Source organism: Lithobates pipiens, unplaced genomic scaffold, assembly GCF_037356315.1.
Source record: "Lithobates pipiens isolate NorthernLeopardFrog02 unplaced genomic scaffold, aLitPip1_a1.2 Scaffold_16, whole genome shotgun sequence".
NCBI lineage: Eukaryota > Metazoa > Chordata > Amphibia > Anura > Ranidae > Lithobates > Lithobates pipiens.
In genome coordinates, this window is record NW_027507748.1 from 261,328,756 (window position 1) to 261,355,390 (window position 26,635).

Below are 26,635 nucleotides of genomic sequence, written 5' to 3' on the forward strand. Positions count from 1 at the left end.
TTGGAATAAAACTTGCGACCTCAGTGGAGAAAATGTACAAATTAAACTTTATCCCATTATTGGATAAAGTCAAGAAAGAAAGCAATAGATTAGTAAATAGATCATTGACTTGGATGGGACGTGTTAGCACACTTAAGATGTTTATTGTGCCAACATTTTGTATAAATTCCAGATGATCTCCATAGCGGTGCCGAAGTATTATTTCACAAAGATGAAGGCATTGTTAATGGGGTTTATCTGGAATAATAAAAAACCGAGAGTCCCCTTCACTACCCTGAAACTAAGTAAAAAACAAGGGGGGTTAGCTATACCCGACATACAAAAATATTACAAAGCGATCGTGCTGTCGAGAGTAGTAGAGTGGGTAAGGGAAAATAACAAGGGGAAAAGATGGGTAAACTTAGAAAACACTTTTAGTAAGGCACAGTTGAATAAGATGGTGTGGAATCCGCCAAAATATAGGACACTTGACCCGAACACAAATGTTTTGACACGTAATGCACTTAGGGTATGGGATGGGGTGTACAAGCAATTGAATGGCCAGTACAACTTCCCACTTATAGAGTTAAAAGAGAATGAATATTTTCCTCCAGGGTTAAAAATTAATAGTGGGAACTGGTTGAAAAAGAAGGCACAGGTAAGAGACATTATAAAAGATGGGAGGATCTTGTCACTGCACGAATTAAAACACAAAGGGGAATTAGGAAGAATAGACGAGTGGCGGTACCTCCAGCTGGTTCACTTTGTAGGGGGCCTACCGCAGCCATTAAGAACGGAAGATGAGTTGTCGCCTTTTGAGCAGTTATGCTCAACAGATAACCCTAAGGGGATAATCTCCAAGCTGTATAGGCTCCTGACCGAGGGAGGGGAGCTGGAGAGCCCGCCTTTTATACAGAAATGGGAAAAGGAATTAGGCGCACAATGTGATAAAAGCACTCGGGGGGGGAAAATTTATAAACTTATACATAGGTCGGCTGCCGATAGCTATACAGCAGAAATGAACTACAAATGTATTTCTAGATGGTATGCTACTCCAGATAAAATTCATAAATTTCAACCGAGTAAGTCAGGGGACTGTTGGCGAGGGTGCAAGAAGGCGGGATATATAACCCACTTGTGGTGGAGTTGCCCAAAAATCAAATACTGGAAAAAGATTTTACATTATGTAAAAGAAATTACTAACATTACAATCCCAGAGGATCCATGGATAGTATTATTCCATGGTACCAAAGGGGAAATAAAAAAGTATCAAGAGTCACTGGTCCCACACCTCTTAAACGCCGCAAAAAGATTGATACCTAAGAACTGGCAAAAAGAGGAAAGCCCACCAATTTGGGAATGGATTGATGCAGTAGAAGAAACCCACCGTATGGATAGGCGAAGGGACAGCCACGATGGTAAGGGATTGATGATAGTAGATAAATGGCAAGAGTGGAAAAATGTAAAAAAAAATGGAGCTATGCAGAGCACATGAGAATATAAGAAGGTAAACAGAAGGTGACTTAATTTTCCCGCATAGTGAGGTAGAAGAGGGATGTAGGTGGGGGGAGGGGGAGGGGAAATAAGTAGAAGATGTAGAGAGAGGCTCGCAGGAGTAGATTTGATAGTTTTTGTTTTACCTTTTGGAAATTGAATAAAGGAATTTTTGTAATAACAATTAAAATATAAAGCTACAATGATGTGAAGATGAGGAAAACGTAAATGAACGTAAAGCTGATTGGGCCTCATGAAAATTCGCTGAAGTAGCAGAAAAAAGCAAAAAAAAAAAAAAAAGCCTTTTTTGTTGATTTTGGAGGCTAGTGTTGTGCTTAAAACAGATCCTAGTTTCCTCCCCAAGGTTTCTTCTACTTTTCACAGAACTCAAGACATTATCCTGCCAACGTTTTACTCCTCCTCAGAAGGTGATAAGGAAGGAGGATTCAGTTTGGTTGATGTTAGGCGTAGCCTTTTTAGCTTATTTAAAAATTAGCAAAGACTTCAGGAAGTCGGAATATTTGTGAATTTTGCGGGTTCACGCGAAGGACTTGAGGCATCTAAATCCACCATCACCAGATGAATTAGGAGGACTGTTTTTTTAGAGGCATACAGGTTGGCAGGGAGGCAAGCGCCTCTAGTTAAGGCACATTCAACTAGGGCGGTGTCGGCTTTGTGGGCAGACAAGGCCGGTGCCAATCCGCAGGAGATCTGCAGAGCAGCGACGTGGTCCAGGTACTCCACGTTTGCAAAGCATTAGCGGTTGGACCTGGCTGCTAAGGATCAGGCATTTGGGAGAAAGGGTGGGACCACTGCCTGGAGGACCTAACAGAGTAAGTTTCTTGCTTATATCAGAGGCTTTCCTGGAAGACGATAAGAGAAAACCGGAGTTAGACTTACCTGTAACTCTTTTTCTAGGAGTCTTCCAGGGCAGCCTGGTTTCCCACCCAGAGTTTTATAGCTCAAGCAAGAGGGCATATACTAATGTTGTGCCATTGTGTTATGTCTTACAGAGCCTTCCTGCTGTTCTTGTGGAAACTGAAGGGAAAGGCCTGGAGGACCTCATTTTAACCATTTAGGTGAATGTGTTTTCTGTCCCGGAGGGAGGAGCCCTATGTCTCAGAGGCTGTCCTGGAAGACTCCTATAAAAAGAGTTAACGGTAAGTCTAACTCCAGTTTTTCACTCGCAGGTTCAGTCATTCAAACCTGCGCTGGCATTCAGAGGATCTAAGTCTTTAAAGGACCAGTTTATAGAGGTACTCAAAGTTATTCTTGATCAGCAGGCCCAGGGTTTGGCTGGCATATCAGAAGCGTTCTGTTTTACAGTTGACGCTATGAAAGATTCTATTCTCCAGGCCTTACGGCTCATGATAAGGCTGGTACATGTGCATAGAATCCTATGGTTGAAAAATGGTCAGCTGAAGCGCCATGCAAAAAGCTCTTGGCCAGTTTCTTTTTTTTATGGTGAAAGGTTTTTTTGGAGACAATCTGGATAAGCATATCCAAAGAATTTCTAATGGGAAAAGTTCCAGTCATGACGGCCTCCACCATCAGGATTCAAGAGGTAAACCTCAGGGTCAGTCCCAGGGTCAAAAGAGGACCTGGGGAAGGTAACCCACGAAACAAAATACTAAAACCTTATGAAAGGATGCCCTCACTCGCTCGAGTGGGTGGAAGGCTTCTACAGTTTTCAAAGGTCTGGCAGGAACAATGTCAGTGTTACTGTCTCCTCGTTTTCTCAGATCAAAATGTCCCCAAAGATCCAGTGAAAAGTCCTTTCTTTTCGCATGGAATCAATCCGATCAGTTATCTCTGTCTTACAAGGGGGAGGACTTCTGGCATCAATCAACATCAAGGATGCTTTTTTTTCCATGTGCTGTTTATTCCCCGCTCACTAGAAATTTTCTAGCTCTGCCTTTCGTTCTAGCTACTCCACCTCGAGTGTTTACAAAGGTCCCGGCTCCTCCTTTAGCCAGGGTAAGGGCTCAAAGTGTAACAATACTAGCCTACTTAGATCTTCTCTTAATAAATCAATTCGGTAGCCTGCTTAATCCAAACTTTGGTCACAGCAGTTAGCTACCTGGAATACCTAGGTTGGATTCTCAACCTAGAAAAATCCTCCTTAAATCCATCAGGAGATTGCCATACTTGGGGCTGATCATTGCTACAGCTCAGAAGAGGATGTTTGTTTTTTTTTTTTTTTCCCTCTCCTCCATGAACAGCTCTGTTCCCTAGTGGAACCGATTTAGTTACGCAAGTCAAAGAAGAATCCTTCTATTCGGTCCGCTTTTCTGTCCTACCTTACAAACGCTAAATTTAGCGGTTTGGCTATTGAGACCCACATTCTGTAAGATCGTGGGCAGTTAGTCTCGGTAGTTCTAATTTGGTTAAATGCTAGGAAGCTGGCCTCCAGATCCAAGAATCTGGAAGGCATATGTCTCCTGGTGTAAATCCAGGGGTTGGCACCCCAGGTAATATGTCAAAGGTAGGATCCTTTAATTCCTACAGATAGTATTAGAAACCACTTGCTTCCCTCTCTCTGGTTGTTGTTTGTTTGTTTTTTTTTGTTTTGTTTTTTATAATTTAAGTTTTTTTATTTCATTATATAATTTACCATACAATCCATCTTTAAAACAGTCTACTTTATCATATATCTCTTATTCATTTCCCACTATTCCTCCTCCCCTCCCCACCCCACCCCCCCTATGTTCTGTTCATCCTCTTTGAATCCACCTTATGATGCTTCTACTATTGCCTGTATACAAGTTTTAGTCATTCTAAATCTCCACTTTTTCCATGTTGCCCAGTATCTATTCATTCGATCTTTCTCCATATTACTTAAATATTCCATATTAATATACTCTACTCTCTGTATCCATTCTCTAATAGAAGGTTTTTTTAATCTCTAACCATCTTTTAAGGATGAGGGCTTTTGCCGCAATAAGTAAAAATGGTATTAGGGTTTTTTTATATTGGTTTGTAGTTTTCTCTAAGCCATTAAATAAGCAAACCCAGGGGCAATATGGTATCTTGTCCCCGGGTTATTATCTCTATATAGTCTAATATACTATGCCAATATTGTTTTATTTCAGGTAGGGATGCACCGAAATTTCGGCTGCTGAAACATATCGGCCGAAAATGCCCCTTTTGGCAGTTTGCCAAAAGGAAAAAACGGCCGATAATTGAGCTGAAAATGGGGCGGGGGCGGAGCACCGCCCCTGATGCCGCCCATCATGGGAGGTGTATAGCGCAGGAGAGCCGCCTCCGCCGTCTAGTTCAATACAGCGCTGGAAACATCACAGCTTTCATTTCAATAGCTGTGTGTTCCCCCGTAGAGCGCCGTCGCATACAGCCCCTCCCCCTTGTTCGGGGAACATTGTTAGACAGATCACCCGTCCAGATTGGACGGGTGATCTGTCTATCACAGTTCCCCCGACAAGGGGGAGGGGCTATATGCGATTGCGCACGACGGGGGAACACACAGCTATTGAAATTAAAGCTGTGATGTTCCCAGCGATGTATTGAACCAGACGGCGGAGGCCGCTCTCCTCTCTCTTTGCTGCATCACTGGCTGCACGGGGGCATCACTGACTACACAGAGGACAACACACTGGCTGCACGGGGGCATCACTGACTACACGGGGGACAGCACACTGACTACACAGGGGACAACACTGGCTGCACGAGGAGCATCACTGGCTGCACGAGGAGCATCACTGACTGCACAGGGGACAACACGCTTATCTTTTAGCATGTCGCCAGTCTCTAAACCCTCTCCTGTACCATGTCGCCAGTCTCTGACCACCTCCTGTATAAAAATATTTTTAAAAACAGTCATTTTCGTTATCGGTGCTGTTTTTTTGGTATCAGTTTCGGTTTTCGGCCTAGTGTATTTTTCATTTTCGGTATCGGTTTTGGCACCAAAAAACCCATTCGGTGCATTCCCACCATATATGGAATGTTGTTCCGAGTAATTTACATTCTCTCCAACACTGTGAGGATTTGGAAGGATATATTCTATGCAGCTTTTCCGGTGTCAAATACCATCTTATCAGGCACTTATAGTTTACTTCTATGGACCTTATGTCCGATGCATAATTATATACAGCATTTATCATTTGTGTCTCGTCTAAGTTAATACCCATATCCTGTTCCCATTTTACTATAGCGGGTATTGCCCCCTGCCCCTCTATTTCTGTAAGAATTTCATATACCCGGAATACAGTATGTTTTTTACTTTTTTTGAGTTGCAGAGCTTTTCCATTGGTGTTAATGTGTTCTCATCCCTTATTGGACCTGGGATTGATTTTAAAAAATTTTGAATCTGTAGGTACTCCCATTCCTTTAGGTTTTGCCACCCATATTTATTTATTAATTCCTGTTTGGACATTAATTCACCTCCTAAAGTGATATCCTTTAATTGTATATTTATCATTTGTTTCCCTAATTGCGTACCCATTCCTGGGATAAAAATGTTTTTGTCCCCAAGTGGAATCGGTGGAGAATGATATATCCATTTATTACTACGGTATAATGCATCCCATATTTTAAATGTTAAGGTTATTTCATGTGCCCTATTTCTTTCTATTCTATATTTTGGCAGAATCCAAATAATTTTTTGTAAGTGTGTACCATAGAGTATCTCCTCCATTTGTACCCATTTCTTATTAGTGCCTAAGTTAGCCCATTCCACCAATCTTGCTAAAGTGATTGCTGTATAATACCTATGTGTCGGAGTACCATCCCACCCTTTTTTTTCCCCCTAGTTAATAAGTTATAATTTACCCTTGGTTTTTTGTTTTGCCATATAAAATTTAAGAAAAGTGTTTTTATTACCTTAAAAAAACTTTTTGGTATACTAATTGGGAGCATTTGAAATTTATATGTAATTTTTGGTAAAATCACCATCTTCAATATATTCTACCAGTCCATGTGAGTGATCCCTTTTTTGTTTCTTGGCTCTGCTTTAATTTCATTTAATAATGGAATATAATTAGCTTGGTATAGATCTTGGGCCGAGATTGTAATTTTTAAACCTAGGTATGTTATTTATTTTTTCTCCCATGAAAAGGGAAATTCTTACTGTAGTAGTTTCTCTTCCTTCTTATCTAGTCCTATATTCAATATAACTGTTTTTATAGGGTTTATTTTAAAGTTTGAAAGAGCTCTGTAATCCCTTATTTCTTTTATTAAACAAGGAAGGGACATTCGCGGGTTAGTCATATATAGGAGTATGTCATCCACATATGCCGCCACTTTATGTTCCTCATCCCCCAATTTTACCCCCCCCCCCATGTTAGCATTATTTCCGCTTTTTGTAAGTAATGGTTCCAGGGCTATCACATACAGGAGGGGCGATAACGGGCACCCCTGTCTTGTCCCATTCCGCATCTCGAATGTGGATGACATACTCCCATTTACCCCAACTCTAGCTGTTGGCTGTGTATATAGATTATTTATCCATTTCAACATCTTTGGGCCTAAGCCTATATGCTGAAGGGTTTCCATCATAAAGCACCAATCTACTCAGTCGAATGCCTTCCTCTCTCTGGTTCGTAATTTTATTCAGGAGGTAACGTGGATTAATCCACCAGTTTGGTCACCCCTGAACCCTTGGGACTTAATTTTAGTCCTGTTGACTTATAGAAGAAGCTTTTTTTGGAGCCAGTACGAGATATTCCCTTGGTGGGGGAAAAATAATTTTCTTGGTTGCCATATCTTCTGCAAGAAAATCAGTGTTTGCTCTTTCTTGTAAGGAGCAAAATCGGTTGCTCATAAGGATGAGGCTGTATTGCGGCCCCATGCTGAATTTTTACTGAAGGTAGTATCGTTTTCATTTAAACCGGGATATTGTTCTGCCTTCGTTTTTTACAGATCTTCGATACTGTGGAAGAAAGGTCACTACGTTTTCTTGATGTGATGAGAGCGGTCAAGGTCTATTGAAAGTGACCGCTCAGATTTCGGAAACAAATGTTTTGTTTGTGTTGCCAGATGGTCCTAAAAGAGGACAGGCAGCAACGAAGTTTACCATTTCTAAATGGAATTGTCAAATGATTGTTCAAACTGATGGCTTAAAGAGGAAAACTCCTCCTTTTCATATTAAAGTGCACTCCACCAGGACTATTAGTGCTTCTTGGGCAGTGCATCACCAAGCCTCCATGGCTTAAATCTGCAAGGCCGCAACTTGGTCTTCAGTCCATACATTTACCAGATTCTATCAAGTAGATGTAAAAGGCATGAGGACATCGCCTTTGGGTGCAGCGTACTGCAGGTTGCAGTATGAGTCCTCTAGTCTCTTGTTGCCCTACTTTTGTTGTGTCTCCCTCCATTCAGTTGACGTTGCTATGGGACATCCCACATAGTAACTACTATGGCTCTGTGTCCCGTGATGTATGATCAGAAAATAAGATTTTTATAACCCGCTTACCGGTAAAATCCTTTTCTTTGAAGTACATCACGGGACACAGAGGTCCTTCCCTTTTTGGTATACACGTGTTTTGCTTTGCTACAAAACTGAGGTACTCCCACCAGTGGGAGGGGTTATATAGGGAGTGCACTTTTTAATTTAGGGCGAGCCAGTGTCCATCACCTGAAGGTGGCCTATAACCCACATAGTAACTACTATGGCTCTGTCCCATGATGTATGAAAAGAAAAGGATTTTACAGGTAAGCTGTTATAAAAATCCTATTTTCTAACACCTCAATTGGACTGCTTTTGAACCTTCTAAATGTCTAAGTACTACGTTACTGCATCCATCAATGGATGAAAAAGAAAATACAAATTTTGTACTTGCCATAAAAAAAACTTTTTTTTTTCTTCGTCGGTTGAGAAACACAGATCCCGCCCCTCTTATTGATTTTTATGTACTACTTGCTCAAAAAACTGAGGCATGACTGTTGGAGGCAGAGTTAAGATTTACTGTAAGTACAAGAGACCCTGTCCCCAGATCCTTTTAAGACTAATCCAATATAGCGATTAATTTATTATGCAATTGCCTTAAGTTTTCTAGGTCTTTTGCAGTCAACTTTCTGCAGACGACAAATATTTTTAGATTGCTGGCCAATGCCATCTTGGTTTCGATGCCAGCGGCCTCAGCAGACCCAAAGCTGTCACTCAGTTGATACTCTGTATGAAATTCGGAAAACATTTTTTCATTCAGTGACTGTTCCCTTGTTTGTAAGCTGTCAGTCAGTATAGCTAAAGAATAAGTGTAAATGATGGAACATCAGTGGCAAGTTTGTTTTTAATTGCTCCTTAGCTGGAGTTGACAGCAGGCACAAACTAATGTCTTCTTCGATAGAGCCTCAAACAGCATAGGAAGCAGATTGCTTCTTAAATGGAGCCAGAGCCTGGCAGAGTCAGCGCCTCTTTAGAGACCAGCATAGTAGTTCAAATAGCTGAAATGCAGCATAAAAAGGGTCTCTAGCTGGCACAAGGCACATACAGGGACTCTAAAACTGGAACCTGACCCAATCAACTTCTTAAATGAAGGTGGCACAGACAGCATCTGTACTTTGTTACAGTTGCTCCATAACACAGCTAAGGAACAATTAAAACTAAGTTCAACAGTTGCACAAGTTATTGCTGCTGAAGGTTGTCTGGAATGGTGCGAGGCTATAATGAGCTGCTTGGAAAGACAAGTGAGGTAGAGTGATGGAAGGAGCGGTAGTAGTGAGAAACTGGCAAAGATGAGCATCTTTAATCCCCAGAAATGTCACTTTTTTGAGTTTATTTTAATTTTATTTTTATAAAAGAGAAAAAAAAAAGTTTTAATGGAAAAACTGTAATTGAGACTGATGCTGTAGTTCAGATTTGGAAGTTTTAAGCTGGTGACAGGGCTTCTTTAACAATTTTATTAACCAATACTGCGCTGCTTTAATTTTGTGTCTATTTCTGCATTGAATTGAACTTTAACTACTGTATTAAGTCAGCTTGTAGGTCATGTTTAATAGCTGAATGTTACCAAGGAAGTAGTGAAAAACATTGGTAATTTTCTTTTGTGATATTTATTCAGACACAGGCTGTGGAACCATATACACATCGGACGATCGAGGCATTGTTTATTCCAAATCCTTAGAGCGACATCTTTATACCAAAACAGGAGGAGAAACTGATTTTACCAATGTGACCTCCCTCCGTGGAGTATTCATTACTAGTGTTCTTGGGGAAGGTTGGTAGATGCTGCTTTTATGTTCATTGTAATTACCAGATTTTAGATTGCAAATTCTTCCAGTTTATTCTGGGTACACTTTTCTTCTTTCAGATAATTCTGTCCATTCTGTCATCAGCTTTGATCAAGGAGGGGAGTGGAACCGCATTAACAAACCGGTAAATGCTAAATGTGACTCAACGGCAAAAGACAGTGAGAAGGTAAGTTATGTCTCTGTCACTGATAAAAGCTCTCTTTGTACTCGCCTTTCCTTCCTGTTGCCAAGCTATGGATGTTTGAAGTATTTACATATTCTTAAGACAGTAACTGAGCTTAAAACAATTACTGGCTGACCTCTCTAACTGCTGGCACTGTGGCACAAATGTTCTTAAAGTTTACAGAAGAATCGCTGTGGGCATTCATTCAGTTCCCTAAGCAGCTCGGCTCATCTCAACTTGCTCCCGTTTTCTAAATAACCTTTTTGTTTACATTATAGATTAGTAGGCTTCTTAGTCAGTTGAGAGGGGGTGCAGGATGAGCTGACCTGCTGAAAAAATGACCACGGTGCTTTGCTGTAAAATTTGGGTTGTTTCGTGGTAGCTACAGAGGTCTGTGAATACATTCTTTAACCCTTTTGCTGGCAGGCCCTGTGCTCCATTTTGTACCCTCAGGTGGCCAGACTATTTTTCCTTTTTTCTTTTTTTTTTTCACTTATAGCTTTCATAATTTATGAAAGACCCCCACCCCCCAAGCCATATATTTTCTCAGCGCACCTGATCGGTAAAATGGAAGGTACTGCTGATTTTTTTTTTTTTTATTTTTTTTATTTTTTTTTTTTAGAATCCACGATATTTGTGCAACTGTTTATCAAACCAATATATTTGCAAAAAATACACTAAAACCCTTATTGGCAGATTAAAACACAGCAAATTTTACAAAATTCCTACTAAATATAAAAGCTTAACCTGTATTAAGTTAATGAATAACTAATATTTGTAACTTTTTTTAAGTTACGCCTTTTCGCGAAATGATGAAAATTGAACAGACGCTAAAGTGTAAATATCCAAATCTCTCAAAACTGAAGGTTTTCATTTTTCCTTTTACAGCTTTTAGAATTTGTGAAAGACCCCCAAAACCATATATTTTCTTAAAGCATATGACCATGCAGCATAAAAAGAAGGGGCTACTCATTTATTTTTATTTTTTTGACTCCGTGATATTTGCGCAAATGCTTATCAAACCAATATATTTGCAAAAACACTAGAACCATTATAAGCCGATAAAAACACAGCTAATTTTACAAAATTCCTACAAAATATTTTAAGAGCTTTACCTGTATTAAGTTAATAACAAATATTTGTAAATTTTTAATTTGCGCCTTTTTGCAAAAAAGGTGAAACTAAAGTACCCAAAAATCTGGAAGTTTTCATTTTTCACTTGCAGCTTTCAAAATTTGAAAATACCCCTCTAACTAGACATTTTCTAAAAGCACATGACCTGTATACTAAAAAGTGCTACTGATTTTTTTGGGCCCCGCAATAATTGTGCAAATGTTCATCTTATCGCTATTTTCACAAAAAATACACCAAAATCATTAATATTGCTCATACACAACATAACTTACAAAATTCCTGCTAAATTAGTACTAAAGCATTGTTCACATGTGACATACTAAAGTGTACGCCCATGGAGGGCCATGCTTAGCTGCACAGGGATGCACAGGTGTTCGTGCATGCAATGGCTGCACAGGCATAGCTGCTGTTTCCAATCTGACATACGTGTGGATGTGGGTACATGACCCCGTACACACTGTGTGAGCTCAGGAACATGCATGCGGACCTACATGGATGTAAAATTTGGAACAACGGCTCTATTTGTGCAGTTGCTACATCCCAAATTACATGAATGGGAAGGCCTGCAGAGTGATGCATGGAACACTGTGCTTCCCTGTAAAGGTACGCTCTGTATGCCCTGTGTGAACAAAGCCTTGGGCCCCGTTCACACAAGCACACCGATCGGGTCTGCCTGTCCGTTTTTCAGGCGGGCCCAATCGGACCACCCTTTGTGCTCTATGGAGAGGCTGATGTAAATGGACATGTGTTCGTTTACACCCGCCTGCATCCGATCCAGTGTGCTTAAAAGACGGATGGGGATCCCAGTCCCCATCCATCTAGCAGATTGGATCCAATGGTGTCCAATGGAACTGGATAGGCGGTCCGTTCCCATCCGAGCGAGCCGTGTCCACTCTGCATCAGCGGAGCTAACAGGGACCTGTCACCCGCCCGCTCGGTGGGGATCAGCAGACAGATCCCCTGTTGAGCAGGCGGGTCTCCTGGACAGAGTCTGCTCCATGTGAAGGGTCTTACCAGGAGCAGCCAGTCCATTAGGGGCGATTGGGCGCCGCCCCCCTGCAGGGTGCTGGACTCGTACGTTTGTGTGATTTCCCCCCCCCCAAACCACATGATTAGAACCTGAGGTTTAATTGGCTTGAAAAAGGTTGGGCTTGGGGCAAAGAGCATTGCACCCCGAACCCACCCACTTGTGACAGTGGCGCATTAATATTTGCCATAGTCTTCCGGCTTCTCCTCCTGGCCAATCAGGGCAGATTGGGTTGGCTGGGAGGATAAGCTAAGGTATCTGTGGAGGGGAGGTGAGTGCGGGCGGACCTGGGGCGTTTTACTATGTTTGTGCTGGGTTTTTTGAGGGGGGGGGTCTTGAGATATCGGTTTAAACAGACCCCCATATTTCTTTTTGAGACAGAGAAAGGGACTGACTGACTTTTTCTCTGTGTCACTTTACTTGAGCGGCACAGTGGTGTAGTGGTTAGCACTCTCGCCTAGCAGTAAGAAGGGTCATTGGTTCAAATCCCAACCACGACACTACCTGCCTGGAGTTTGCATCTTCTCCCTGTGCCTGCGTGGGTTTCCTCCAGGTACTCCGGTTTCCTCCCACACTCCAAAGACATGCAGGTAGGTTAATTGGTTTCTGTCCAAAATTGACCCTAGTATGGATCATGGGCTCCTTGAGGGTAGGGACCGATGTGAGTGTGCAATGTACAAGGATAGGGACAATTGTAGACACTCAATCAGGTTGGTCTGGTGTCTTTATTCAACTTTACTAACTATGTAACTTGAATACAGTAAATGAAAAATCTGTACAGAGACATCCAGGAAATGACATTCTGATACATTGTAACAATATACAATATATCAGCTGTCAGTGGTCACATAGCAGTGATCAGTAGTGGTCACATAGCAGTGATCAGTAGTGATCACTGCATGCACCCTCTCTTATACACGTTTACTAATACACCCACCCCCCTCGACCTGCTGAACAATTCTGATATAAGCCTATGGTCATTGAAGTGACCATAAGCTTTTAGAAGAGGGAGAAAGGAGGTCCGTATGCCGTACTGACTTGGCACCTGTGGCACTTCTATAGGTCTGTACGGACGTGGCAGTGAAAGGGTTAGAGCCAATTTATCGCTGGTTACAAATCTGTAAATGTTTCTATATCTATAGCTAGGCCATAGTTACACTTTAGGGAAAATATCTCATAGTTCTATTGTATTTAATTTTTATTTATTATAACTCCATTGTATTTAATTGCCCTTTTTTTTATGTGTGTTTAAAATGCTTTGTACAGTGTCTATGTAATTGTTTCTTTCTTTACTGTGTATATACAGTGTAGCCTGCATATTCATGGCCAGTATAGTATATCACAGAAACTTGCAGTCCCTCTCCCACCAATGTCTGAGCCCAATGCTGTGGGGATTATCATTGCACATGGTAAGTATGCAGGCATGTGTCAACTGCTAAATGTTTTTTTTTTTTTTTTTATCAATATGCATTTTATCCACATATTATTATTTTGTTGCAGGCAGTGTGGGGGATGCAGTGTCAGTTGCTAGCCCCAGTGTGTACCTCTCTGATGATGGTGGTTACACGTGGAACCGTGTACTGGATGGCCCTCACCATTATGCTATTTTGGACTCTGGAGGGCTTATTGTGGCAGTGGAGCAAAGCGAAATCCCTATCAACACCATTAAGTAAGAGCATAGGGCTTGTGACCATACAAAAAGCAAAATGAACTTTAAAGTGGAAGTAAATCCTCCTATCGTTTTCAGCCAAGGAAGCTATGATGCTGTACATGTGACTAGTTATCACACTAGCCATTGCATGGTTTGACGGTTTGGTTGAGAGCGCAACCAATTCCCGGCATGTGCTGGAAGTATACTTTTTTTTAATTTATTTTTTTAACTGTTAAATCGGTGGTTTTCCTTACTTAAATTTTTTCAAATGAGTGACTCCAATCTATTTGTTTATTTCATTGTGTAAAATATATATTATAACACACACACTTTGCTGCCGGAGCAGTTTTTTGCTTTTTTTTTTTTTTTCACATATGTTAAAGTAACTTTTAAGTTTAAAGATTAGTCAACCCAAAGCAGTATATAATTTCTTAAAGCATATACTTTAAAAAAAAAAAAAAAAAAAGAGCGACTACATTGGTGGTGGTTTCAATATTTTATGTTTTTGGTTTTCCCCCAAAAAAAAAAAAAAAAATACATAAAATATTGAAACCACCACCAATGTTTTCTTTTTTTCTTTTTAAGTATATGCTTTAACCACTTGAGACCCGCACTACGTCTATTGACATCATGGGGTTTCGCTGGTTATATCTAAATGATGCCTGAGTCCACAGACATCATTCAGATATTGCCGTTTTCAGCTGGCGATTCCCTACACCATAAGAATGATCATAGCGGCTGTTCCGCCGCTTGATCGTTCTTACGGACGGCGGGAGGGGACGCCCCACCGCCCTCCGGTGCTTCTACCTACTCACCGTTTCCATCGGTGAGTCGGTCACAGGATCCGCCGGCCCCAGCATGTGATCATAGAGATTTCCGGCGGACTAGATTGTCCCCGGAGTCTCTATGATCGTTCGGAGGCTGGGCGCGATGGTATGACGTCACGCCCGGCCTCGGTATTCAAAATAACGGCGCCGATCTGGCTAGGAAGCCATGATAGTTTTTTTTTTTTTTTTTTTTTTTTTTTTTTTTATTCTTCCCAGTCTAGAGGTGAGATATGGGGTCTTATTGACCCCATATTTCACTGTAAATAGGTCCGATCGTGCCATATTCCTATTACAAGGGATGTTTACATTCCTTGTAATAGGAATAAAAGTCATCAATTTTTTTTTATTTATTTTTTTAAGTGTAAAACTAAAAAAATAAAATTAACAATAAAAAAAAAATATATATATTTTTAAGCGCCCCTGTCCCCGTGAGCTCGCACACAGAAGCGAACGCATACGTAAGTCCCTCCCACATATGAAAATGGTGTTCAAACCACACATGTGAGGTATCGCCGCGAACGTTGGAGCGAGAGCAATAATTCTAGCCCTAGACCTCCTCTGTAAACCCAAAACATGTAACCAGTAAAAAAATGTAAAGCGTCGCCTATGGGGATTTTTAAATACCAAAGTTTGGCGCCAGTCCACGAGCGCGTGCAATTTTGAAGCATGACATGTTGGGTATCTATTTACTCGGCGTATCCTCCTCTTTCACATTATGCAAAAAATTGGGCTAACTTTACTGTTTTTTTTTTTGTTTTTTAAGCATGAAACTGTTTTTTTTTTCTGAAAAAAACGCGTTCGAAAAATTGCTGCGCAAATACCGTGCGAGATAAAAAGTTGCAATGACCGCCATTGTATTCTCTAGGGTCTTTGCTAAAAAAATATAATGTTTGGGGGTTCTATGTAATTTTCTAGCAAAAAATTAGGAATTTTACATGTAGGAGAGAAATGTCAGAATTGGCCTGGGTCTGAAGTGGTTAAGAAATTATATACTGCTTGGGGTTGACTAAACTTTAAACTTAAGTTACTTTAACATATGTGAAAAAAAATAATAATTTATTAAGTAATGGTATTGGCAATTACAAACCTTTCCAATGACAGACATAGGCATCATAACAGCGGTTCAACAAGGGTATGGTTTACAGATTGATACATAAACATTTATTACATATACCTCTTCGTCCCCAACTTCCCTTACCCTCCCGCTGTCCTCTCTTATTTCTTCCTTTATCCCCGAACTGACAGGTGAAGCATCTCTCCTGAGCACCTGTGCTTGTCAAAAACTAAGTACAGGTTTCCCTGTCTCCCAGCCATTGTTCCCAAACCTTTGTAAATTTGTGCTCGCACCCCCTATGCCTGTAAATCTATTTTTTATACGGTATGGTATTGTTCACATCCCTTTTCCAGTCAGCCACAGTAGGGGGTGCGGTCCGCATCCATACTCGAGCCACGGATCTGCTAGCTAGAAACAGGGTTTTGTGTGTGAATGTGGCTTGGTGTCTATCAATGTCGGCATCAGGCAACAGGCCTAGTATACATATTTTGGTATCTGGCGTCAGTGGGGAGCCCATCACATCGTGTAGGAATCTAACTACCTGTAGCCAGTATGGTTGTAAATTGGAACACTCCCAGATCAGGTGATAGAACGTACCAGGGTCACGACCACATAGGGGGCAATTTGGGGATTGGGTCGCCCGGAACTTGGCTATTCTCCGAGGTGTCAGATATGCACGGTGTATAATGTAGAGCTGCGTTAGTCTGAGAGCTTGGGTGATGACTTTTGAACATTATCCAGTACTTCGTCCCAGTCAGAGTCACCAATCTCGCCTATGTCCACCTCCCAATCTGCCTTGGCTTTCTGGATTACAGTGACCGCCTTAGGAAGCCTGAGCATGAAATAGAGATTAGAGATCAGCTTCTTAGAATCCATTCCTAAAATTACATCCAAAATTTGGGGACGAGCTAGGGAGATTCCCAAGTGCCGAAATTGGGTATTCAATGCATGGCGTAGTTGAAGATATCTAAATCGTAATTCGAATGGAAGCGCAAGCTCTTCTTGAAGGGAGTGGAACGTTTTGTGTCCCGTGTCCCTCATGACCTGGGAGAGGAATATTATCCCATAAGAGGCCCATAGATGGGAGTCGGGTAGGTGTTGCAGTTCTGCTAGGTGACTATTGGCCCATAGAGGTTTGTGCGAATGGATGTGTCCTATGTTCAGTGTTTTTTATGGCTGTTACCCAGACTTTTTGACAGTGCGCTAGCATAACATAGTTAATTCTATGGGGTCTCCTAAGGATTTGTCCCCCTCTAAACATGGCCTGTGTTGGAGTTACTATAGGGTTACCCGGGTTGTCTCCCACCAGAGCCCGGTATCTAAGCGCCTCTGTGGTATTAAAGTGGTACATATGAGACAGTTGTGCTGCAATGTAGTAATCTTGGAGATCGGGGAGTGATGTTTCCCCCCCCCCCCCCCCCCCCGCCATTGTAGTAGGGTTTTTAAGGGTGAGCCATGCTAGCTTATGCCATCCACGGCCCCACACAAAAGTATTGAGTATAGTTTCCTTTTTTTATTTTTTATTTTTTGAATACTCTGAGGGAAATGCTCAGGGGAGCTTGCCACACCATGTAGAGAATTTTGGGCTGTAGGACCATCTTAATTATATTTATGCGGCCCATGACCTCGATGGGCAATTTGGCCCAAGCCAGAGTCTTAGTTTTAAGCATGGTGAATAAGGGTTCTACATTGAGTGAGCAATAGTCCCGCAAGTCCCTCGTGACCTGCACCCCCAGGTATTTGATTAGGCCAACTCTTTTATGTGGCAATACTATATCTGCATTTGGCGCTAGAACTGGTCAGCCACCCGTTAACCAACACTTTCGCTTTCGGTGATTGGTATAGGATTTGCACCCATTTGATGAAATTGGGCCCAAAACCATAGTTCCGCAGGCATTCCCATAGGTAGGGCCATTCCACTGAATCAAATGCCTTTGCCGTGTCTAGCGTTACTATCACTCTGGATCCCGAGTTATCGTGGTGGGCCTGGAGGTTCATGAATAACCGCCTGATGTTCATGGCTGTATTCTTTCCCGGCATAAACCCAGTTTGATCAGGGTGCACTAGGGATAGGATAACCAGGTTAAGTCTAGAGGCCAGAATTTTAGCCAGGAGTTTGATATCCACCTGGAGGAGGGAAATAGGTCTATATGACTCTGGGAAACGCGTGTCCTTTCCTGGCTTCGGGAGGACTATAATTTGCGCTTCCTGCATGGAGGGGGGGGGGGGGGGGGGGAAGTATACCTTCTTTAAATATATTGTGGTACAGTTGTTTTTAGTTTGGGGGCAAGAAACTCCGAAAATGTAGAATAAAATTCCAGGGGTAGGCCGTCCAAGCCCGGCGCCTTGGATTTAGCAAGTTGCGATATCGCGTTTTCCACCTCGTCCGAGGTGACGGGGGGCCTCCAGTGCCTTTACTTGTTCTGCATTGAGCCTAGGGAAGTCTATAGTGTGAAGCTCTTCCGTATGTCCTTTTGGGTGTGCGTTGGATGAGTTTTATACAACCCCCCGTAAAATTCCCTGAATAGCTCTGCTACTGATGCAGGATCAGTGACCGACTCTCCCTGTAGGGTTTTTAAGGACACCACTACGGGGGGGTTGTCATTGAAGTTTGTGAGTTATGCCAATAATTTACTGGCCCTCTCCCCATGTTCAAACACTCTCTGTTTTCTGAAGAATATTTGCTGTTTAACCTTCTCAACAAGTAATTGGGATGCCACTCTAGATTGCACTTTGACCTTATTTAAATTATCAGTGGTGGGGTTGGTATTAAAGGTGGCTTCCAGCTCTTGCAGTGTGCTGGTCGAAAGCTGCATGACAAGACCAGAGGACCGCTTCAGGCGGTTGATTTTCCGTGATAGCAACCCCCTGGCATGGTCTTTAACCACTTCCCACCCAATGCACATATATGGCCGGGTGGGAGCCGTCTACTCCTGATGGGACGTTCAGGAACGTCCATCAGGAGGAGCGGGATCGCGCGCGTGCCCGCGCAGCGGCGCGATCCCGATGCGCCCGTGTCACCGGGACACGGCGCATCTCAGATCGGCAGGAGGGCTCTGTGATTGGCCCTCCTGATCACATGACGGCCGTGTCCAATCACGGCCGTCATGTGATGTAAACAAACAGCCGGTTGCTAGGCAATCGGCTCCTCCTCTCCTCACACAGAAGTCATCGCAGAGGAGAGCAGATTGCTGCAGCCGGCTGATGATCAGTGAGTATGAGCTGTTTTTTACAGCTTTTTACTCACTGATCTTCAGTCTAGTGTAAACACACAACACACCACACAGTGTAAACACAGTCCCCACATATGTCCCCATAACACACATGTCCCCAAAACATACATGTCCCCAAAAAATAAAAACACATGTCCCTAATAATAAAAACATGTCCCACTAAAATCACATGTCCCAATGATTATCTGCACACATATGTCCGTGATCACACAAACCAATTATTATACACTTAACGGAATTTTCCCAAGTTCGTCTTTCAGGACAGCCACCTTTGAGAGACACTGGCTCCTCCCCTCTTAGGAAACACCGCCTTCAATTTCACAATTTAAGCCTCCTCCTCTCTCCATCCCTCAGTTATGGTGTTTCCTCCGGCGGGGAGACACCGCTAAGGAACCTTAGCTTAATCAGTTGGCGAGACTGAAGCTATCCGAGCGGAGCTCCGGCCCCACTCGGCAGTCCGATCGTCTATCGGTCTACTTTCGGCAGTCCGGTCACCTGGGGAGCTGAATTTTCGTACTGACCGCTTTTACATGTGCTCTAAACTTCGCTTGGGGAAAGCAGGAAGTTTGTGAGGTCCATCCGTTTGTTCGCCCAGTCGGGTGTTACAACGGGGTCGGCAGTCGGGTCGGCCAGGGAGCTGGTTTTTCGTACTGACCGTTTTACATGTGCTCTAAACTTCGCTTGGGGAAAGCAGGAAGTTTGAGAGGTCCATCCGTTCGTTCACCCAGGAGGGTGCTTCAACGGGTTAGGCAGTCCGGTCGGCTGGGGAGCTGAACTCTTGTACTGACCTTTTTTACACGCACTCCAATCTTCGCTTGGTGAAAGCAGGAAGTTTTTGGGGAGGTCCATCCTTTCGTTTCGCCCAGTGGGGCGCTGCACCGAAGACGTCCAAGGTCCCCCTGTGTTTGCAGTCGGCTTGGAGCTGGAGGCCGGACCAGATGACGGGCGACGTCAGTTCTGGTGGGGGCGGACATCTTCGTTGGACCCGCGTCTTCCGGTTCCGGACGCGGTCGGAAGGAGGACCAAGCGTTCGGCTGGTGCGGCCTCTCTTTCGAAGTTGCACAGGCAGCTGTTGGAGGCACGTTCGTACCACTCTTCCTCAACAGGAGATTGTCCGAAGCAGTGGCTTCAGGAGCTCCTGGAGCTAACGGCACCAGCCACTCAAAGGTAAGGAAAATCCTGGGGAGGGGTTCCCTTACTTTATAACCAGTAGCTCCACTGGTGTTTTTTTCCCCCTAGGTGGTCAGGGGGAAGGGCAGTGCGTCTGGGATCCAGGTGGAGTTTGATCCTGGGGGGGGCACTCCCGGTGGTCCTCTTAAGTAGTGCTGGTGTTTCTTTAATTTTTAAATTTTATACTGCCCTCTCTTTTATTTCTAGGTCTCAGAAAGACATGAGCAAGTCCCCCCTTGGTTCTAGGAGGGAGTGTCCTTCATATAGAGCCTCTTTTGGGGAATTCCTGGTTCAAGGCACTTTGTAAAGAGTGTTTTGAAGCCCCGGATAGCTCAGTCAGTGGAGCATCAGTCCTTTAACCTGAGGGTCCAGGGTTCAGGTCCCTATTTGGGCGCCATCAGGGAGCAGGCAGCAGAACAGGGTGCAGATCTAGCGGCTTCTGTGAAGGTTCCAGTGGCCTCAGCTCCAGAGCACTCTTTCACCAGCACAGCAGAGTGTTCCACCTAACCCGATGGCTGTTCCTCCTGCAGGTTAAGGGAGAATCCAGAGGGTGTCAGAGAGGAAGTTGAGGAAGAAGTTGACAGTGCCGTCTCAGACTCCCAAGGGGAATCTGATGGTGAGGGCTTGGATGGGGAACCCAAAAGAACCTCACGGTATAAACTTCCCCTGGATGAAGTGGATAAGCTCTTGGGAGCTATTCATACCACTTTAGGTATACAAGAGAAAAAGAAGGCATTGTCACCCCACGATCAGATGTACTAGGGCCTGGGGGAAGCGGGTGTTCCCGGCTCATGACATCTTGATCGATGCCATCAGGAATGGCAGGGTCCCGAAAGAAAACCTTTCTTTTCTGGTGCATTTAAACAAAGGTTTCTTCGGGCGGAAGAGGAAGCTCTTGTCTGGAATAAAATCTCCCAGGTTAGATGCTGCCTTTCTTCAGATGTCCAGGCATACTGACCTGTCCTTGGGGACATGGGGATGCTTTCAGACCCTTTGGTCTGAAGGATGGATTCACTTCTGAAGGATACATGGGATTTTCTCATAAGAAAATCTTTAAGCCTGCCATAGCAGCCACAGTGGTGGCACGTAATATGAAGTGTTGGCTTATCCAGATTAATGCATGAAGCAATGACGGCAGAGGAGACTTTTTTTACCCTCCTTTCCCATGCTGCTTAAGGAGTTAGCATACACTGCGGATGCTTCGGCTTAATCCAGGCGAATGTATGCAAGGTCTTCGGCTCTGACCAACTCAGCCTTGAGGGCCTCAAGGCTGAAGACATGGCAGGGGGACAAGACCTCCAAAGCAAAGCTCTGTGGAATCCTTTTTACAGGAGACCTGCTGTTTGGGCCAGGTCTTGAAGCAGTGCTAGATCGCACGGCTGATAAGAAAAAGGCCTTTTTCCTTAAAAGGAAATAAAAAAAAAAAAAAAAAAAAGGGGCCTTCCTCCCCCAGTGGGAGATGATCACCTCCAATCAGTTTGTGTTGGGGATCATCAGGGGAGGTTACCGGTTGGAGGTTTCAGAGCTCCCCCCTTTTTGAGACTCCTTGTCACTGAGCTGCCAAAGTGTGCCCTTCTTTTCTCTCCAGGAGTTAGAGGAACAGGAGGTGGTAATACAGGTCCCAGCAGGATGGACAGGCAAGGCTTCTATTCTCACATTTTTGTGGTTCACAGGCCTTCAGAAAAGTTCAGGCTCATCCTGAACCTGAAGCGTCTGTGTGTCTTAGTCGTCTACAGAAGGCTTCGGTTGGTTTTGGTCACTGGGTGAGGGCACCTCTTCCACCAAAACTGTTTCAGGGCATCGATAGTAAGGATGCATACCTGCATGTTCCCATCGCAGAGAGCCACCAGCGTTTCCTCAGGCTGGCAGTGATAACCTCTGTAGGGGTGCTACACCTTCAGTTCAAAGCACTTCCCTTTTGGGCTATCCCCTTCCCCTTCGTATCTTCACCAAAGTGATGGTAGAGGTTCTGGCTTTCCTGCGTCTCAGGGGAGTCTCGGTGATCGTGTATCTTGACGATCTTCTCCTGTTTGTCCCTTCTCTGGCGCAGTTGATTTGGGTTCCACAGGTAACAAAAGACCTGTTAGTGAGCCTGGGTTGGCCTCTGAACCTAGAGAAACCCAACTTAAAATCCTTCCCAAGGGGTCACCTTCCTGGGGTAGGTGCTGGGCTCAACAGAACAAAAGGTATTTCCTCCTTGGAGAAAATCCAGAAGGTAGACAAAGCACTGTTGTTTCTCCAGGGCAACCGTCAGAACTCAATGAGGAAGGGCAGGTTGAGCTTACTGACATCCACGCTCCCAGCAGTTCAGTGGACGGGGTCACGTTACCGTCCTCTGCAAACTATTCATCTTGAAGGTTTGGGACCACAGTCAGGGGTCTTGGGACTCTTTGGTTTCGGTTCCAACTCAGGTAAAGAGATCCCTTTGGGAAAGGGAGCACGTTTGTCACAAGGCCTAGAATGGATTTTGCCGATATCCAGGGTGGTTACAACCGATACGAACGGCTTAGGTTGGGGTACACACCTAGACTCCCGTTTGGTATGGGGTACCTGGGAGAGGAAAGAGTCTAAGAGATCCTCAAATTGGAGGGAGTTGAGAGCAGTAGATCTGGTTCTCAGGACCTTTCAGAGAGTGCTCTGGAGAATTCATGTAAGAGTCATGGAGACAATCCCGTGGCAGTGGCTTACGTCAAAAAGACAGGGGCTCCTGGAGCAGATCCTTATGGGCCCTAGCGAAAGCCATCCTCAGATGGGCCGAATGTTAAATTCCTGTCCTTCCAGTGATCCGTTTGAAAGGAGAGCAAATTCTGGTATTAGGTTTCCTCAGCAGGAGAACACGGGAAGAAAGCAACCCGGTTCTCAAGCAGGAGGTTTTTCGAAGAGATTACCCAGAGGTGGGGGATTCCTTCGATAGACCTCTTTTGCCTCAAGGGAAAACGCAAAAGAAGCCATCTCCTGTTCCATGAACAGGGGAGATGGGAGGTCGGGAGCAGATGCACTAAAGCACAGAGTTGGGGTTTCTCTAGGTGCTATGCTTTCCCCCCTCCCATTCTGATTCCTGCAGGGTCAAGGAAGTTTCAGGTGGAGGTTACTTCCTTTTTTCTAAACGCACCTCATTGGCCCAGGAGGCCGTGGTTCTCCATTCTGAAGGGCCTGTCTGTGGGACCCCCCCCCGGGTTTTCCCGGTCTAGGAGTGTCTCCTTTCCCAGGGCCCAATCTGCTGTCCCCAGGTGTATCCTTGCAGCTTGGCTACTGAGGAGGAATTGCCGAAGGGCAAAGGGGTCTCAGACTGTTTAGTAGCCACTCTTCTTTATAGCAGGTAAATAAAAACTCAGACCATTTTCCTGGAGGTAGGGGGCCGTGATCGTATGGGGGTTAGTACTCTGCGTCGTGTCTGCAGCACCCCCGGTTCGTATCTGGGTCACGGCACCAAGGTGGTTCAATAGCTGGTGCTCAGAGAACTCTTTCGATGTGCACAGCCTTGTAGCCGTTCTAGAGTTCCTGCAGTCAGGGGCAGATAAAGGTTTAGCCCCTGAAACATTGAAGAGTCAGGTTTTCGCTTCAAGCGTATTTCTGGAAAGGCATCTAATATCAGACCTTGGGTTAGTAAGGTTCCTTAGAGCCTTAAGTAGGCAAAGACCAAGCCTTTTGGTCACCCTCTTCCCAGTCGGGATCTTTCATTCGTTTTACAGGTTCTCACAAAAGAACCTTTTGAGCCATTGGAATCTCGCTCGTTCTGGTTGATCACTCTCAAAACTGTGTTTTTTGTGGCGATCACTACGGCAAGGAAAGTGAGTAAACTCGAAGTCCTGTCTGTTAGGACACTCCTTTTCCGGACCATTCAGTTTTAAGACTGATCTGGCCTTTTTACCTAAGGTAGCCTCTAATCCTCAGAGTCCAAGAGATTATGCTGCCTGTTTTTCGTTCAAAGCCAGTGAGAGAACAGGAACACATCTTAATAAATTGGTCCTTAAAAGATGTGTCCTTCATTATTTAGATTGCACAAGTCAGTTCAGGAAGTCTGATTCACTTTTTAGTGTTGTTTTCAGGGGCTAGGAAGGGTTCCAAAGCCTTTAGACGTACGATAGCCAGATGGTTAAGGTCAGCCATTGGGCAGACTTGCGTGGTTGGGGTGTTAGAGTCTCCAGTTGGAATTAGAGCACACTCAACCAGGGCAGTGGCAACTTCGCAGGCAAAGTGGGCTGGTGCGTCTCCTGAACAGATCTGTAGAGCCGAAACGTGGTTCAGTTTTTCTACGTTCGTGAAGCACTATAGACTGGATCTTCTGTCAGCCAAAGACCAAGCCTTTGGTCATAAAGTGCTGCAAGCAGTGGTCCCACCCTAAGACAAGGTACTCGCTTATCCTCTCAAAGGTGGCTGTCCTGAAAGACGAACTTGGGAAAAATGGAGTTACGTACCGGTAACATCCTTTTCCGGGAGTCTTTCAGGACAGTACCGGTTCCCACCCAGGTTTTTGGAGATCTTCGGGAACTCATCACATGAGACCGTCAGGTAAGATTAAAGGTTTGATTGTTTATTTTGACGTGTTCTTGTGTCTCCCCAGTTAGCCGGAGGTACTCTGGAAGAACTGAGGGATGGAGAGAGGAGGAGGCTTAAATTGTGAAATTGAAGGCGGTGTTTCCTAAGAGGGGAGGAGCCAGTGTCTCTCAAAGGTGGCTGTCCTGAAAGACTCCCGGAAAAGGATGTTACCGGTACGTAACTCCATTTTTTTTTTTTTTACCAAAAACATGTAGCAGAATACATTTTGGCTTAAATTTATGACAAAATTTGATTTTATTGGATTTCTTTTAAAATGGAAAAAAGAAAATATTGTTTTTTTTCCAAATTTCCGCTTTTTTGCGCTTATATCGCAAAAAATAAAAAACTGAGTCGTGAATAAATACCACCAAAATAAATCTCTATTTGTGCGAACAAAATGATAAAAAATTTATTTGGGTACAGCATAGCATGACCACGCAATTGTCACTGAAAGCGCTAGAGCGATGAAAGCTGAAAATTGGGCTGGGAAGGAAGGGGGCGAAAGTGCCCTGTATTGTAGTGGTTAAAGAGATCCCATCTCAGTGGGCTAGTGTAGTTGGCAGTATCATCAGATAACACATATTGTAGTTCCCTTGCTGTGGCCTCTGTCTGGCAGGCTGGAAAGCCAAAAATGGGTTTAGCCTCCAGACGCGCTCAGACATCGTCCCCGGCAATGAAATAGTTATCTAGCATGGGGAATGGTTGGATAGTGCTCTGGGGGCAAATCCCGATCCCGTCACCCTAGACAGCAGGGTGTCCGAGACCAGGATAAGATCTATCCTAGACATTGTGTCACGGCTAGTTGAATGGCAGGTGTACGCCCTCTTGGTCAGGTTGTGCCTACGCCACACATCTGTCAACGCAAACTCTGTCATCATGCGATTGAATCTTGTTGGCCGCGAGGTGTCAACTTGACATGTTGGCCCCCTTGGCCTGTCCAACGCTGGGTTCATGATCATGTTGAAATCCCCCATCCATACCGCTGGCACCGAGGGGTGCTGAGCCATAAATGCCAGTCCTCTCATGACCACCTCAAAGGTAAATGGAGGAGGGATGTAACACGCCATAATCAGAAGTGGACTCCCTCCCACAAGTGCATGCGGGAATAAAAACCTTCCCTGTTGGTCCGATTCCATCGCTATCAACTCAAAGGGGGGTCCTTTTTGCTATAAGGACCAAGACCCCCCCCTGAACTGACTAGTATGCGTGCTGTGGAAAGCCCACCCCACCCGCCCAAGGGCGTCTGAGAGCTGCCTGAAGATGGCCAGATTTGAGTCTCCACTAGTGCAATTATATCAGCCTTTTGCGATTTAAGAAATTGCAGGGCTGCTGTCCTCTTAATTTAGTTACAAATCCCTCTCACGTTCCAGGTCAGGAGTTTCACCGATGCCTCTCAGAGGTACATATGGGGTACCGAGGCGGCGCTGGTCTGTCCAGCCGGGGGGCAGCGCAAGACGCTCGTCACCCCCCGGTCGGGCACGCCGCAAATCCGGCCCCCATTCAGTACATTTCTTGCCCATCAACCTACAGTCAGCAAATTGGTATTTCCCTTGTAAACGCTGTAACATTTGAACTGCAACATCATTACAGGGAGTGGGAGTACACTCTGCTGGAATTCTCCCCTGGAGGGGGGAGGGGTCAGCCAGATCCCATATTCCAAGTTCGTAGAAAGGATCCCCCCCAACTATACCAATTAAGTCCCGGAGTTCTCAGGGTAAGGTGCAGATAGTCTTAAGTCTCTCATACTCACAGGACCTTTAGTGATCCAAAAATTAAGCCGGTCTGCCCCGCTGCTCAAGCCATGATGCTGCTGCCGTAGGATCCTCAAAGAATTGTACACGGCCATCCTCTTCTACTCGCAGCCTGGTGGGGAATAACATGGTGTACTTCAGGTGCTGTGCTCTTAGGCGGCGCTTGACTTCCTGGAATAGGGACCGCTTTCTTTGAACTTCACCGGAGAAGTCTGGGAACACTGCCACTCTGTTCGCCACCTGTATGTTGCCTTTTTCTCTGGCCAGCCGCAGGATTTTATCCTGGTCGCAGAAGTTTAGAAACTTGGCTATGAAAGTGCGGGGAGGCGCTCCGGGCGGCAGTAGTCTCATTGGGATGCGTTGTGCCCATTCTACCATGAACATCACGGAGAACGCCTCCCTACCGTA

General features: G+C 44.4%; 1 protein-coding gene across 1 annotated transcript in view; it reads left to right on the forward strand.

The window, feature by feature from the left end:
- SORT1 (sortilin 1) overlaps positions 1-26,635 on the forward strand; it is a 234,401-nt gene that overhangs the window by 109,995 nt on the left and 97,771 nt on the right. Inside the window, exons 10-13 of the mRNA XM_077481349.1 lie at positions 9,489-9,644; positions 9,738-9,844; positions 13,309-13,411; positions 13,503-13,671. Coding sequence (XP_077337475.1) covers positions 9,489-9,644; positions 9,738-9,844; positions 13,309-13,411; positions 13,503-13,671 — 535 coding nt within the window. The remainder of the gene's footprint in view (positions 1-9,488; positions 9,645-9,737; positions 9,845-13,308; positions 13,412-13,502; positions 13,672-26,635) is intronic.